The 16517-nt window shown below is 40.0% G+C and overlaps 1 protein-coding gene across 2 annotated transcripts in view; it reads right to left on the minus strand.

Moving 5' to 3' along the window:
• Positions 1 to 16517, minus strand: part of wnk4a (WNK lysine deficient protein kinase 4a) — a 103072-nt gene that overhangs the window by 30765 nt on the left and 55790 nt on the right. For both annotated transcript variants that reach the window (XM_057826034.1, XM_057826033.1), the window contains exons 6-9: positions 10953 to 11041; positions 10671 to 10890; positions 3359 to 3668; positions 3021 to 3151 (exon numbers count right to left, since the gene is read on the minus strand). In XM_057826034.1, the coding sequence (XP_057682017.1) occupies positions 3021 to 3151; positions 3359 to 3668; positions 10671 to 10890; positions 10953 to 11041 (750 nt within the window). The remainder of the gene's footprint in view (positions 1 to 3020; positions 3152 to 3358; positions 3669 to 10670; positions 10891 to 10952; positions 11042 to 16517) is intronic.

The raw sequence follows: 16517 nt of genomic DNA on the forward strand, positions 1-16517 counted from the left end.
AGGAAGCAAAACTGAAAAGCATAAACACCCATCTCCAAACCCTTCAAGTTTACATAATTTTTAATGCCACGAATATTTAGCTTAATGCTATTTAAGACCTCAATTTTGACAAAACCCATTTAATGACTTCTAATGCTTTTTAATGACCCACATACACCCTGCTATCATCAAAATATTGATAATATTTTCCTAGAGAGATATGACAGAAATATTTTTATTACAATACAAGTTACGTATTGTTTAAAAACAAAAATTAATTAATACAGAATAAATATGTTATTAAATCCCCAAAACTTATATGGTTATGGTATCTTTTGGGGTTTTCTTTCCTGGTTACAGGTAAAAAAAAAAAAAAAAAACAAGAAAAAAAAAAAACAAGATCCCAATAAATCACTGCCCAAACTTGTTTGCACCACGTACCGGTTTGATATGAGCATTTTTACGGACCGGAAATGTGTGACAGAAAATTACAGTAAATATAAAACAACACAACCAGGCTGAAAACAAGCATTAAGTGGAGCGAAAATGTAACTCACCAGATACTCTGCAGGCCAAAAAGATTGGCAAACCTGCAATTCTTTGAGAAAATGCTCAATTTCTCCCAGAAAATGACTGCAATCATAAATGCTTTGGTCATAATATTTTCATTAATTTTGCTTGCAATGAAAAAACACAAAGAGAATGAGGAAAAAAAATTAAATTCATTATCATTTCACACAAAACTCCAAAAATGGGCCAGACAAAAATATTGGCACCCTTTGAAAAATGATGTGATTCTCTAATTTGTGTAATTAACAGCGCCTGTTACATACCTGTGGCACAGACTTGCAACCAGTTAAAATGGATTAAAGTTGACTCAACCTCTGTCCTGTGCCCTTGTGTGTACCAAATTGAGCATGGAGAACAGAAAGAAGACCAAAGAACTGTCTGAGAAGCAAAATTGTGAGGAACCATGGGCAATCTCAAGGCTACAAGTCCATCTCCAAAGACCTGAATGTTCCTGTGTCTACCGTGCGCAGTGTCATCAATAAGTGTAAAGCCCATGGCACTGTGGCTAGCCTCCCTAGATGTGGACGGAAAAGAAAAATTGACGAGATATTTCAATGAAAAATTGTGCAGATTGTGGATAAAGAACCTCAATTAACATCCAAACAAGTTCAAGCTGTCCTGCAGTCCGAGGGTAAAACAGTGTCAACCCACACTATCCATCGGCGTCTGAATGAAAAGGGACTTTATGGTAGGATGCCCGGGAAGACCCCACTTCTGACCCAGAGACATAAAAACCCAGGCTGGAGTTAGCCAAAGCATACCTGAGAAAGCCAAACACATTTTGGAAGAATGTTCTCTGGTCAGATGAGACAAGAGTAGAGCTTTTGGGAAAAGGAAAACATAGAATTTACAGGGGAAAAAAACGAAGCCTTCAAAGAAAAGAACACGGTCCCCACAGTCAAACATGGCGGAGGTTCCTTGATGTTTTGGGGTTGCTTTGCTAACTCTGGCACTGGACTGCTTGACTGTGTGCATGGCATTATGAAGTCTGATGACGACTAACAAATTTTGCAGCATAATCTAGGGCCCAGAGTGAGAAAGCTGGGTCTCCATTAGAGGTCATGGGTCTTCCAGCAGGACAATGACCCAAAATACACTTCAAAAAGTACTAGAAAATGGTTTGAGAGAAAGCACTGGAGACTCCTGAAGTGGCCAGAAATGAGTTCAGACCTGAATCCCATAGAACACCTGTGGAGTGATCTGAAAATGGCAGTTTGTAGAAGGCATCCTTCAAATCTCAGAGACCTGGAGTAGTTGGCCAAAGAATAATGGTCTAAAATTCCAGCAGAGCATTTTAAGAAACTCATTGATGGATACCAGAAGCGGTTGTTCGCAGTTATTTTTTCTAAAGGTTGTGCTACAAGGTATTAGGCTGAGGTTGCCAATACTTTTGTCTGGCCCATTTTTGGAGTTTTGTTTAAAATGATAATGATTTTTTTGTTTGTTTGTGGTTTTACCATGCAAGCAAAATAAATGAAGATATTACAACCAAAGCATTTGTCATTGCAATCATTTTCTGGGAGAAATTGAGCATTATCTGACAGAATTGCAGGGGTGCCAATACTTTTGCCAGCAGTGTATGGTGAGTTCGGCATATTCAGCATATGCGCTGAATCAACCTTTTTAAATAGTGGCCTCTCCTAAAACTTGACGGCAAATATCCTTCATCGCAGGCATAATGAGTTCTTCCCCAATCATGAAATGTTTCATGGCTTTTTTACAGTTCGCCCCGAGGGTTGATGCTCTCAGTGAATTCACTTTTGTTGCCTTGTTTGCTTGCTTTTAGCCACATATTGTGCAGAATGGACTTGATTGTAGGTTCCTCTTCTGGCTCAGCAGGTGGCCATTTCCCTGTAAAAAGGCTGTCCAAAGACATCGCCGCCCACAGTACACAGCCAACAGCAGCTGAAGTTCCTGTTTACATTGACTGACGTTGGGCTGCTGTAAGTGTGCTAACACCCCAGTAATGGCAGCCACACACTAAATGGCAACGTACACAAACATCTACTTGGATTAGTCAATAGAGTAGACAGGCATATTGATGTGTCAAGAGGCATAGGCCAGATTGCGGTCGTTAACAAATGATGTATTATTTCTTTGCGGCCAGGTAGCAAATGAGCCACGGACCGGTAACGGTCCCCGACCCGATGGTTGGGGATCACTGCTTTAAATGCCCTTGCCAAAAAGTTAAAAATAGGTCATGTTGTTATATTTTTAAATAAATTATTGTGATTTTAAAAGCCCTTTTTCTGTTATGCTGTGGTATAAAGGAAAGTACTGTTTGGATGTACAACCATTCAAGGAGTAAGGAGTCTTTGTTCTGAGATTATTTACCGGATCTTGTGCCCAGTTATTGTATGTATGAAATCAGTAAAGCATCATATGACTCACAAGCATTGTTTTCTTGTGTACAAAGTGACAAGAGAATGTGTGTCGCAAAAAATGATACGCTGAATCGTTGGGCAACTCACCGAGGGGAAGCGAAGGGCGGGGATAGGAAGGCCATTAGTGGTCGGGGAGTTAGCATATGAGGTGGGTGGCGTGGCTTCTAGGGGGTCCTGGAGACCCGAAGAGCTTAGGTCGCCGTCCGTCTCGCAGTCAGCTGTCCCAACAGAACACACACAGTGTTAGCATGTGACACACTCACAGATGCACATGACACACTTGATGAACTCAAGCAAGACTTTTTCAGAAAATTAGCATGTCGTTTTTTTTCACGGATAAACATTGAGTTCTCTACACGTCCCACGTGTCAGTCACAAGCTGACGATTGTGTATGCGTGTTTAGCATTACGTAAGGCGGACGCACAATTAGCCGAGGAGAGGCTGTTGTGACGGATGTGAAAGTGCTGGTCGGCCTCGGGCTCCTCCGGTTCTGCGGGGCAGCCGGAGCCTACGCCGGAGTCGGCCGAGCTGGTGACGGGGGACGGCACGGGTGGCGGTGGCGCGGGGGACTCCGCGGCCATGACCTCGCTAACTTGCGGGGAGGAGGAACGTGGCCGTTGCTCCTCCGACTGCCGCTTGAGTTTCTCCCGCTGGCGTTTGATGGCCGTCACCCGGTCCCGGATGGCCTTGGCCACCAGCTTGAAGTCGGCCTCACACACGAAGCCCAGCACGACCTGCACGATAAGTACACAGACACATGGTGAGGGCATAACATTGAACAGTTCAATGTGTCCACAATATGCTCTTTATTAGGTAAGAAAGCCAGTTTGAAAGAAAAAAAAAAAAAAGCAAAATTTTAGGTTGATTTTCAATGGCTAGCATGTACATAAGAAACTAGACCAAGACTAAAACATACATGCATTAACTTTCAGAGCTTTTAGAAATAGAAATCCTTTATTTTCATTGTACAGAGTACAACAGGATTTAAAGCCTCGCCATAACATGCACCATAAGTAGTTGTACGCCTGAGAATCAGCAAAAACCATGACACTCAAAGAGTTGTCACTACCTTAAAAAAAAGTCCACCTTTACCCCATGAGTACGCACCCACCCACCCCCTGTTTGAGCTCTTTATTGTCACCTATGCACCCCACAGTCAGTCATAATCCAACTGCTACCATGGGCAAGACCAGAGAGCTTTCGAAAGACACCAGAGAAAAAATTGTTGCGCTCCACAAAGCTGGAAAAGGCTATGGGACCATTGGAAAGCAGCGTTGTGAGAATAAATCCACAGTTGCAGCAATTCTTAGAAAATGGAAAAGGCTAAACATGACGAATAATCTACCTCGGACTGGGGCTCCATGTAAAATCTTTCCTCGTGGGGTATCACTCATGATGAGAAAAGTGAGAGCTCAGCCTAGAACTACACGGCAGGAGCTGGTGAATGACCTGGGTGAGCTGGGTGCATTGTTTCAAAGGCTACTGTCAGTGGAACACCACGGTGCAATGGTTTAAAACAGGGGTGTCAAACCAATTCCACAAAGGGCCATGAGAGTCTTGGATTTCGTTCCAACCTATGAAAAGGTCCTCTTTTCACCAATCTGATCTCCTACAAGTGTAATCAGTTGATTGCAGTCTGGTGTTGCTTGTTTCAGCAGAAATTTCATTGGTTAATCTGTTTGCGCAGTCTTGGTTGAAATGAAATCCAGGACCCTCTTGGCCCTTTGTGGAATTGGTTTGACACCCCTGGTTTAAAGTCATGCATTGCTCAGAAGGTTCCCCTGTTTTAGCCAGTACATGTGAATGCCCGTCTGAAGTTTGCCAGGGACCATCAGAATGATGCAGAGGAGCCATGGGAAAAACTCATGTGGTCAGATGAGACCAAAGTAGAACTTTTTGGTGCAAACTTTACTCGTGTGTGGAGGGAAAAGAAGGATGAGTACAATCCCAAGAACACCATCCCTACTGTGAAATATGGGGGTGGAAATCGCATGCTTAGGGGCTGCTTTTCAGCAGAGGGGGCAGGATGACTGTTCTGTGTAAAGCAGAGTTGAAGCAGAATTGTGAAATGAATCGTCAGATTTTGAACCGCAACCTCCTTCCCTCAGTCAGAGACTTGAAGATGAGTCATTGCTGGATCTTCCAACATGACAATGATCCAAAGCTGTGTAAAAAGCATATTAAGGTTCTGTAGTGGCCTAGCCAGTTTCCAGGCCTCAATCCAATAGAAAACCTTTGGAGGAAGCTGAAACTTCATGTTTCTCAACGACAGCACTGAAACATGACAGATCTAGAGAAGATTTGTGTGGAGGAATGGGCCAAAACAGAAAGCATCTGACCTCTGTAATTGTAAACAAAGGCTTCTGCATTAAATATTAGCACTGATTTTCTCAGGAGTACAAATAGTTATGAACCACAGTAAATTACAAATAAATTATTTAAAAACCATAAAATGTGAGTTCCGGATTTTTTTTTCAAAGATTATGTCTCTATAAGTGGAAATGCATCTATGATTGAAATTTCAGACCTTTACCTATTTTCGAAGTGGATGAACTTGCAAAATCACATGGGGTGCAAATACTTCTGCTACTCACTATTTTACTTAGTGAGATGCATGTGACATTGTTGTGGCATTAGCAGTGCAATGACATTTCAGTGCGAACTGGAATTGAGTTGGGTGACAGCTCTTGGAAAAAAATTGTGATGTAAGAAAGCACAAAACAATGTGCTCCCATTGTCTAAAACTTGACCAAATTACTCATATTTTTATTGAGGTGGGACATTTTAACATTCAAAATTGTTCTAAGATTTTAAAAAGGAAAATATTTGGCATTGTCAGGGTTACTCTAGTCCAAAACTATGTAGAATCAAACCAAAATATGTCACATTTTGAGCTTTATAAGCTTTTGCTATTATTGTCTCCTCTAAAAAGTTAGAGATTCGATTTTTAGGCCATATTGTCTGGTCCTAGTTTGAAGGTTTAATGAGTGAAATTGACAGAAGGAGGATGCAAAAGACTTTATAAAAGTAACAAGTGCTCTTTTCATTTATTAATTCCTTCACTGCATTCAGCATCACCAACTGATGTGTAAATAAGTGGGTGAAATTGAAAGTTTAAGCCTTGAAGGCACTGTAATAGTGTCTCCATTACCATTTATAAAAGAAAAGTTTACTCCTTGTCCAAAAATAGATAAGAAAACTTTTGTCTCTCTGTGTTAAATCTTGATTGACAGGTTCATTTTAGGGCGCACTTAATCTCCTAAAATAGACTCCATCTTCCTGTACAGGTCATTAAGCGGTTTGATGGAACATGACGTGAACGTGTCATGTGACATCCAGAGCGGCGTTTTGGCAGCTGGCGAGAGCACAGCATAACATCCGAGTCTGAAGCCGCCTCTCAGCTTGTGTTACGATGTCCGTGTACTCATTACAAATTAGATCTTGGTGAAAAGTTACGGTTTCATTAAAAGTCACCTCTGCAGCCACGGTGTTATTGAAGAGCTCCTTCCTGCTCAGATTTCTTTCCAGTGAGAAAAAAACTGCCCTTGAGCGACACTGTGTTCTCTTCGCGCCTGTCAGTCTTCACATTAACTGCCATAACACAGCAACACAACACGATGTACTGTGACATCCTCGGACCATGTGGGAACAGATGCATTACAAAAGCCAATTCGGATTTGTAAAAACATTGTTGAACCATGACAAATCAATCGAAAAGCAGAGCAGAGAGCAAAATGAAATTTGGAGAAGAATATTTTAAACACCGGCACATTATTTTTGCTAGTTTCTTTTTTTAAATAAAGTATACAAATAAAAGATTTAAGTTAGGAAAAACAAGGGAGAAATTTAAAAATTAGAAGACAATACACACTTTTATTTCAATTAAAAAATAAGAAATTCAAGAAAACATTTTTTTTTAAATCAAAAAACTACCAAAAATATTACTACTTATTTGGGTGCAATTTAAAAAATATATATCCTACAATTTCAACATTTAGAAAACATTTTATATTTAATTTTCCTTCATTGAAGGGAAAATAGGGTTATAGTCAGGGGTGCACATAATTTTTTTGCCCAGGTTCTCAGAGGAGGACCTGGAGATGTGACTTGGTCCTCATTGAGCTTGAGAGCCGACCCGCCTGATGTGATAAATTTATGAAAAGCTTTACTTAGAGCCAATTAACTTTAATTAATTATATTAACAATTAATGCTTGATTAACATCAACTGGCACAGCAAAATTGCCATTACTTTGAAGTGAAATGTAAAGAAATAAAAAGCACCAATTCAAAATAAAGGACTCCCACATTAACTCCAAGCCTTTTTAAAAGTGGGATGTCCTCCTCATAAGACCTCATTGAACGTGCATGTTTAGCTTTGTAAAATGCGAGCAAAAACACGTTTGTCAGTGCATGTCGCTGTTCATTACCTTTGTTCCACCCTATTCCGCCACTTGTCCATAGGGCGAGTGGGGTCCTGTTTGACATCGATAGTTTGCTTAATTGCCACATGCTCTGTTTTTTTCGTGCTTTTCAAAGTTTGGATGGCTGAAATTCTTTGACCCTACATAAAATGCGCTGCTCTTATCGGCGACATTGGGATTCTCACGGCACATTTTGTACCGTATTTCCGTGCGAGCATCATTTGCTTCTAGCTTGTAGCCACTTTTCAGCAAAAGTCCTTTTTTTCAGTAACTCCGGTGATGTCTCTGTCGTCTGTCTGTCTTTTGACGGGGGTGGGGGAACACGGAAGTAATTACTCAGTGTGGCCTGCCTCTTCGACATTTTGAGAAGTTATTTTCTCGTGTCCGCTGCAAATACAGTGGTCAGCCATCGGTACGCGAAAGCGTATGGAAGCCGTTGAGGGCCAGCGTGTTTGTCTACGTCCAATACGCATGCGCGCATGCGGACCACTAATGTGCACCCCTGGTTATAGTCATAGATACGGTAATGGATGAAAGAAATGCTTTGTTCACCTGCCAGAAAAAAGAATGAGGCTTACAAAGAAAAGAACAGTGTCGATAGTCAAACATGGTGGAGGTCCAGTGATGTTTTGGGGTTGTTTTGCTGCCTCTGGCACTGGATGCCTTGACAGGAATCATGAAACATGGAGACTATCAAAATGTTTTGGCTCGCAGTGTAGGATGTAGTGTCAGGAGGTCATGGGTGTTCCAACAGGACATGACCCGAAATATACCTCAAATAGCAGCAAGAATTGGTTGGCGACAAAACGCTGGAGAATTATTAGGTGGCCATCGATGAGTCCAGATCTGAATTATATTGAACACTATGGAGAGATCTCAAAATTGCATTTAAGAGAAGGCACCCTTCAAATCTAAGAGACCTGGAACAGTTCCCAAAAGAAGACTGGTCCATAATTCTATCTGAGACGTGCATGAAACTTGTTGATGGTTATAGGAAGCGTTTGCTTTCTATTATTTCTTCCAAATGGTGTGCACCCAAATTTTGAGGTGAGAATGCCAGCAATTTTGTCCAGCCTATTTTTTGAGTTTTGTCTACAACTGTCAATTCTGACTTTTTTCCTCAGCTGTTTTGCATTTTTCCAAAGCATATTCAAGAAATAAACACATTCATACTATTCATACCACCAATTGTGCAAGTTCTCCTACTTGAAAAGATTAGAGAGGCCTTTAATTGTCAACATGGGTAAACCTCAACCATGAGAGACAAAATGTAGAAAGAAAAAAAACTGAAAATCACATTGTTTGATTCTAAAGAATTTATTTGCAAATCATGGTAGAAAATAAGTATTTGGTCAATACCAAAAGTTTATCTCAAAACTTTGTTACGTACCCTTTGTTGGCAATAACAATTCATTTCCAAATTAGAGTGGAAAATAAGTATTTGGTCACCTACAAACAAGCAAGATTTCTGGCTGTCAAAGAGGTCTAACTTCTTCTAACGAGGTCTAACGAGGCTCCACTCGTTACCTGTATTAATGGCACCTGTTTTAACTCATTATCGGTATTAAAGACACCTGTCCACAACCTCAGTCAGTCACACTCCAAACTCCACTATGGCCAAGACCAAAGAGCTGTCGAAGGACACCAGAGACAAACTTGTAGACCTGCACCAGGCTGGGAAGACTGAATCTGCAACAGGTAAAACGCTTGGTGTAAAGAAATCTGTGAAACTGTTGGAGCAATTATTAGAAAATGGAAGACATACAAGAACACTGATAATCTCCCTCGATCTGGGGCTCCATGCAATATTTCACCCCGTGGCATCAAAATCATAAGAACGGTGAGCAAAAATCCCAGAACCACATGGGGGACCTAGTGAATGACCTACAGAGAGCTAGGACTACAGTAACAAAAGCTACTATCAGTAACACAATGTGCCGCCAGGGACTCAAATCCTGCACTGCCAGACGTGTCCCCCTGCTGAAGCCAGTACACATCCAGGCCCGTCTGCTGTTCGCTAGAGAGCATTTGGATGATCCAGAAGAGGAATGGGAGAATGTGTTATGGTCAGATGAAACCAAAATTGAACTTTCTGGTAGAAACACAGGTTCTCGTGTTTGGAGGAGAAAGAATACTGAATTGCATCCGAAGAACACCATACCCACTGTGAAGCATGGGGGTGGAAACATCATGCTTTGGGGCTGTTTTTCTGCAAAGGGACCAGGATGACTGATCTGTGTAAAGGAAAGAATGAATGGGGCCATGTATCGAGAGATTTTGAGTGAAAATCTCCTTCCATCAGCAAGGGCATTGAAGATGAGACGTGGCTGGGTCTTTCAGCATGACAATGATCCCAAACACACAGCCAGGGCAACAAAGGAGTGGCTTCGTAAGAAGCATTTCAAGGTCCTGGAGTGGCCCAGCCACTCTCCAGATCTCAACCCCATAGAAAATCTGTGGAGGGAGTTGAAAGTCCGTGTTGCCTAACGACAGCCCCAAAACATCACTGCTCTATAGGAGATCTGTATGGCCAAAATTCCAGCAACAGTGTGTGAAAAGCTTGTGAAGAGTTACAGAAAACGTTTGGCCTCTGTTATTGCCAACAAAGGGTACATAACAAAGTATTGAGATGAACTTTTGGTATTGACCAAATACTTATTTCCCAATATGATTTGCATATTAATTCTCTAAAAATCAAACAATGTGATTTTTTTTTTTCTCCCTCATTCTTTGTCTCATGGTTGAGGTTTACCCATGTTGACAATAACAGGCCTCTCTAATATTTTCAAGTGGGAGAACTTGCACAATTAGTGGTTGACTAAATACTTATTTGCCCCGTGGTATATTATGGGCCCTATTAATAATGTTATTGGATTGATTGGGATGACGTCATAATTCCTATTATCAGACCGATAATTATCACACCAATCATTATCGTGTACCTGTAATTTTTTCCTGTAATCATCTTTAACGCCATACCTTTAATCACTCTCCGTAATATTAATATAATTCATTTGAGTGAGTCCACTTCAAATTCACTCACACTTTGGCGCTCACGCTGCTGAGAACAGCTTCTCACTTACACAATGAAAGAGTTGGCACAGCACACTTCAGACTGGCCTGCAAGTTGAACGATGATTACCACATTTGTGCCTTTGACCGTAGAGCACAGAGGCTTATCGGCCAGATCAAAGTTACAGACCTGTTAATCATCAATGTATTTTTCCATAAGATCATTTTGTTCCCATTATTTACGTAAAAAAATCGAATCATCAGCTGGGGTGCATTTGTGCGCGCGTGTTGGTGTTCCTCACCATTTCCTGCGCGACCTCCTCGGGTACGTCCTTATAAAGCTCGAAGAGGAACTCGATAGCGTTGTTGTCCTTGTATTTTCCATGGAGCTTCTTCGTGTGGTCCATGCGCAGCCACAGCTTCAGGCCCGATTTGAGCGTGTCGTCCTCCTCGGCTAGCTCCACGTGCACGCCGTGGTTCTCCTGGAAGAAGGGGTGCTCCAGCAGGTCCTGGATGGTGTACCTGGAAAGGCATTGTTTTACGACGACATGGAAGAAATCATGCGCAGTGTCGGATGGGCATACCTTTCGTCATTGTTCATGCGAATGCAGCCTTCGATGATCTCTTTGAGCTCCGGCACTTTCACGTTGTAGAAGCTGTCTGGTTTGATGCCCTGCATTCACACACACACACACACACACACACACATATAGATAAATGATAAGTTCATGGCAAAAGTGATAAAGTAGGTTTCTCGAGCATGTCTTTCTCAACTTTGCTCCAATAAAGAGCAGCAATGAGATTGATTTTATCTTTATGGCAAATAGAGACAAGCGTTCACACTCCGATTAACATAAATCGACAATTTAGCGTGTTTATTTAACGCAACACTGCTATGGAATGTGGAACAGATTGAAAGAACCCATTTGAGCAAGGTTAGAATTAGTGTTTCACCCATACCAATACTAGTACAGTGTAGGCATCGGTACCGACACGGCATAAAATCTTCGATAATTATGGCTGTAATTAACAATTATTTATATTATTGATTAATCTGACAATTCTCGTTCACTCCCAGCCATTTTCACCGGAGCAAACCCCTTCGCTCCCGGCCGTTTTACTGGATTTTGACCGATTTTGCAAGGCCCACAGAAAATTCTGTTCTATTGCTATATAAACATGGAACCCACCAAAAGAAAGATTAGACTCCTTTCAGCAGGATAAAAAAAGTTAGTTCATATCGTTTCCATTCTTTAGAAATCAGCATTAGAAAATAGCTTAGTTTGAGCAATTTTCCAATTTCTGATGAAAAAACAGAGAAATTGAGCTTTTTTGTAAAAGCATACATTTCAAACATAACTGACTTCAACACTGCTATTTTTTGCTTTTGTGACATCCCAAACATCTGAATAATGTTTTCCTTCGACAAAATAACATAAACAACAAGACAAATAGAGCTTTGGATAGTAAAGTAACAATTTATTTACACATACATAACTAAACTATTGAACTGAGAGATGACGCTGTTGTGACCGCGGCTGCCTCGCCAGACGGGGTAAACTTTTCCTTCATCAACGCCTGTCTCATCAAGGTAGATTTTTTTTTTATCTTTCTTTTGAAGTGACCACTACCTCATAACAGAATTGACCTAAAGAACTTGTGTGGGGCATGTTGTGTTCCTCGGGGGGATCTAATTTAGCCATGCGCGTTTCCGGCTGAATCATGAGACAATAGAGGGTCACGAGAGACACGAACGACCGAACACGGCAACGCAAACTCTACACAACAAGCAACACAGACTCAACAACATTATCCGCTACACTGGTGATCCCGATCGTTCTGCTCGGTCATCCAACGCCTGGCATCCCGGACGTCCTCCCGATTGTTCTGCTCGGTCGTCCCACACCTGGCATCCAGGACGTTCTCCTGATCATCCATTCGGTCGTCTTCCACCAGCGCCCCGGCCGTTCGTTCCGCGTGTGACTCCTCCTCTCCTCACTTCCTTTCATGGTCCAATATGAGTTCTTACCAAATGCGCTACTGCCCTCCAGTGGCCAGTTTTATTGCTTTAAAATGGATTTTGAGCATTGTGCTTTGGAGCAAAGTTGCATCAGAACACAGAGATATCTCATGTGGGGGAAGAAAAAAAAAAACGTAAAAGACGTGTAAATACGTTTTTGGGACATTGAAACAATTAAAAATAAAACGTATTTATTAGGGGTGTCAAACGATTAAATTTTTTAATCGAGTTAATTACAGCTTAAAAATTAATCGTAATTAATCGCAATTAATCAAAATTCAAACCATCTATAAAATATGCCATATTTTTCTGTAAATTAATGTTGGAATGGAAAGATAACCACAAGATGGATATATAGATTCAACATACGGTACATAAATACTGTATTTGTTTATTATAACAATAAATCAACAAGATGGCATTACCATTATTAACATTCTGTTAAAGCGATCCATGGATAGAAAGACTTGTAGTTCTTAACAGATAAATGTTAGTACAAGTTATAGAAATTTTATATTAAAACCCTCTTAATGTTCTCGTTTTAATAAAATTTGTTAAATTTTCAATCAAAAAATAAACTAGTAGCCCGCCATTGCTGATGTCAATAATTACTTAGACAATGCTCATGGGTGCTGAAGCCTATAAAATCAGTCGCACCCAAGCGCCAGCAGAGGGCGACAAAACTCCAAAAAACACAACAAGTACACATTTCACTGCGCTGTCATTTTAATCTGTTTGAGCGGGGCATTTGTGCGTTAACTGCGTCAAATATTTTAACGTGATTAATTAAAAAAATTAATTACCGCCCGTTAACATGATCATTTTGACAGCCCTAGTATTTATACGTTTTTGGGAGCAAATGAGTTAAGAAGCTATTTTAGACAGTGAATGTGAATTGTTGTTCTCCAAAATAAAAGCAAATTTTTGTTTATTTCCTACTTTGTATTAACAAAAATATAATGAAGAAATCTCATAATATTTAAAACCGAGAAGTTATATGAATGTTTTAAAAAAAGATCTTGTTTCTAACTGCTGGTTGCCCTACCCAAGATGGCCGCCAGCTATGTGTGCCGCTATAGAAAAAGGAGCATTTGTTGCCCTTCCTAAGACAATAGATAAAGTCCAATCGAGTTTATCAATAGTAGACGTTCAATCCATTTGAAGTGGGAGGGTGGCAGCGAATGAACGAATGTTCATTCGCTGCCACCCTCCCACTTCAAATGGATTAGACGTCTAGCGCTGTCAATGGCAGCTAATGAGGTCAGCCAAACCATGATAGAAATTACATTGGGGTATGCAGTAATTTAGTGTTTTTAAAAAACGGTACTGGTACAGCATTAGCATCGGCTAATCACAAAGCCAGGTATCAGAATTGTTATCGGGAGTTAAAAAAAAAATGGCAACACTAGTTAAAACTCGCAGGATTCGAAGCCATGCCTCAGAAGTGTCAGCACGCTAACCACTTAAGCACCATGATGCACTTATGCTATAACACAAAAAATGCTTGTTATTGCTGATTTCATTCAGGAGTGTAAAAAAAACCTCCTCTGGCAAACCTCAAAGCCGCAGCCACGAGGAACAAGGGAGTTTTTTTTCCCTTCCCTCTGAGCATTATCACGAGAATGTGTCCAGATTAGCGCAGCCTGCTGAAGCACAGATAAGCGGCGGAGGAGGAGGAAGCGGAGGAGGCCAGGTCAAAAAGATGTACAGGCCAGAAAAGCAGCAGCAGCAGGCCGAGGTCCAGTCAAAACATGATGGCAACAATTATGCTTTCTATGTGTTGCCATCTGGCATGTCTCACACGAGCGTGACAGGATTCCCTCATCTGTTTGTTTGGAGAGGCGCTAAGTGGCTTTAGATCTGTTTTGGCTATATTTTGAGCCAGAATGAGAATGAGAATTAAGCCAAGTCATTGTAGATTAAGTCAAAATAAACAAGTAAACAATGAAATAATATTAGGGGTGTAATGTTACACAAAAATCTCGGTTCGGTACGTACCTCAGTTTTGAGGTCAAGGTTCGGTTCATTTTCGGTACAGTAAGAAAACAAAATGCAAAATATAAGTGTGCTAGTTGTTTATGACACACCTTTGTGCTTTCAACAATAGTAACATGAGCCTGTACAAAGCTAGAATTCTGCTCGAAAAGTAGCGGGTATTTAAAGATAATCCAACAACAATTTGCCTTTCAGACCCCACGTATTGGTCAGCTTTCGTTCTGAAAGAAAGAAGTAAAAAAGAAGCCCTGTGCCAAAGAGAACACAATGCCAATGACAAAGATTTTAACATGTATTTTACAAATGAAATGCCTAAATGAATTTTTTTTTTTCTTATGAACAGTTTTACACAAGCTTTATTGGTGGATTTTCTCAAGTTAAAGCGCCACACAGAAATTAATAAATTGCGTAAGCAGGATCTGTGTATTATTCTTATTATTTAATTCCAGGTGTTTTAGCTCATTTCAATTTATTTTATTTAAATGGGCTATTATTTATTTTGTGTTTATATTTTACAAATGTGATGTAGTATTCATTTGTATTGTATATTTTATGTTGTATAACTTTAGTTCCCATGTGAATATTAGTTCCTACTTCCTACTTGTTTTGTTGTGGTAGGAGGGTTTTGTATTGAACACGGGGCCGTGTTGGTTATTATTATAGCAGAGATGACAGCAGTAAATCAACAAGACAAGTCAACTGTGCCCCGATCTACCACTCAAGAGATCTGATGGACTCAAAAAGTAGGTTACGATTACAAATTAGTTTGAAAATTGACCGCATCCACCGTATTTTTACACGAGTGACTTCCGGTCTGCCCGATCCTAGCTACCGGTAGTAGTATTGACGCAGGAGGGTCACGTCTCGTGTCAAATAATAAACTCTGCCGTTCTTTTCACGTGCGTCGCGTTGAGCCACTTCTGGTACACGTCTAACACGCGGCCGCACTGCGACTTGTGTGCGTTGGCTAATTGACTTTAACGCCCGCGTTTCACTGCATTCTCGTGGCGGCCACGTTGTCACGCCATTGACGTTTCTGGGTTATACTCTCCTACTGTGTTGGTCCTCAATATAGTAGAGAAGACGGAGTAAATATAATCTACACAAAGAAACTAACCCGATGACTCACAGTCAGAAACTCGTTCGGTACGCCGCCGTTCCGAACCGAGCACCACATACCGAAATGGTTCAATACAAATACATGTACCGTTACACCCTTAAATAAAATAAATTAAAAAACATATTTCAGCGTCTACTAATTTTAGTTTATTTTTTTCTAGTTTCGTTGTAGTTTGATCAAAATAAAACTGATCATCAGAAAGAATGAAAATAATGATCAATTTTTATTTTTAACTTTATTAGTCATTATAATGTCAGACCTAATTAACTCATTATCTCACAATATAAATGTATGAGATTTTTTAATTAATATTTTTACTAATACTTTCATTCCATTATTCATGAAATTAGGTAATTGTTTAATGAGGGAAATATCAACTATAATACTTTTTAAGGACCTAATTGCAAAATATTTAGGGCTGTCAAAATTATTGCGTTAACGGGCGGTAATTAATTTTTTAAATTAATCACGTTAAAATATTTGACGCAATTAACGCACATGCCCTGCTCAAACATATTAAAATGACAGCACAGTGTCATGTCAACTTGTTACTTGTGTTTTTTGTGTTTTGTCGCCCTCTGCTGGTGCTTGGGTGCGACTGATTTAATGGGTTTCAGCACCATGAGCATTATGTAATTATTGACATCAACAATGGCGAGCTACTAGTTTATTTTTTGATTGAAAATTTTACAAATTTTATTAAAACGAAAACATTAAGATGGGTTTTAATATAAAATTTCTATAAGTTGTACTAACATTTATCTTTCAAGAACTACAAGTCTTTCTATCCATGGATCGCTTTAACAAAATGTTAATGTTAATGCCATCTTGTTGATTTTTTTGTTATAATAAAAACATTACTTATGTACAGTAAGTTGAATGTATATATCCGTCTTGTGTCTTATCTTTCCATTCCAACAATAATTTAAAAAAAAAAAAGGCATATTTTATGGATGGTTTGAATTGCGATAAATTACGACTAATGAATTTTTAAGCTGTGATTAACTCGATTAA

The sequence above is a fragment of the Corythoichthys intestinalis genome, chromosome 21 (genome assembly GCF_030265065.1).
Source record: "Corythoichthys intestinalis isolate RoL2023-P3 chromosome 21, ASM3026506v1, whole genome shotgun sequence".
Classification (NCBI taxonomy): Eukaryota; Metazoa; Chordata; class Actinopteri; order Syngnathiformes; family Syngnathidae; genus Corythoichthys; species Corythoichthys intestinalis.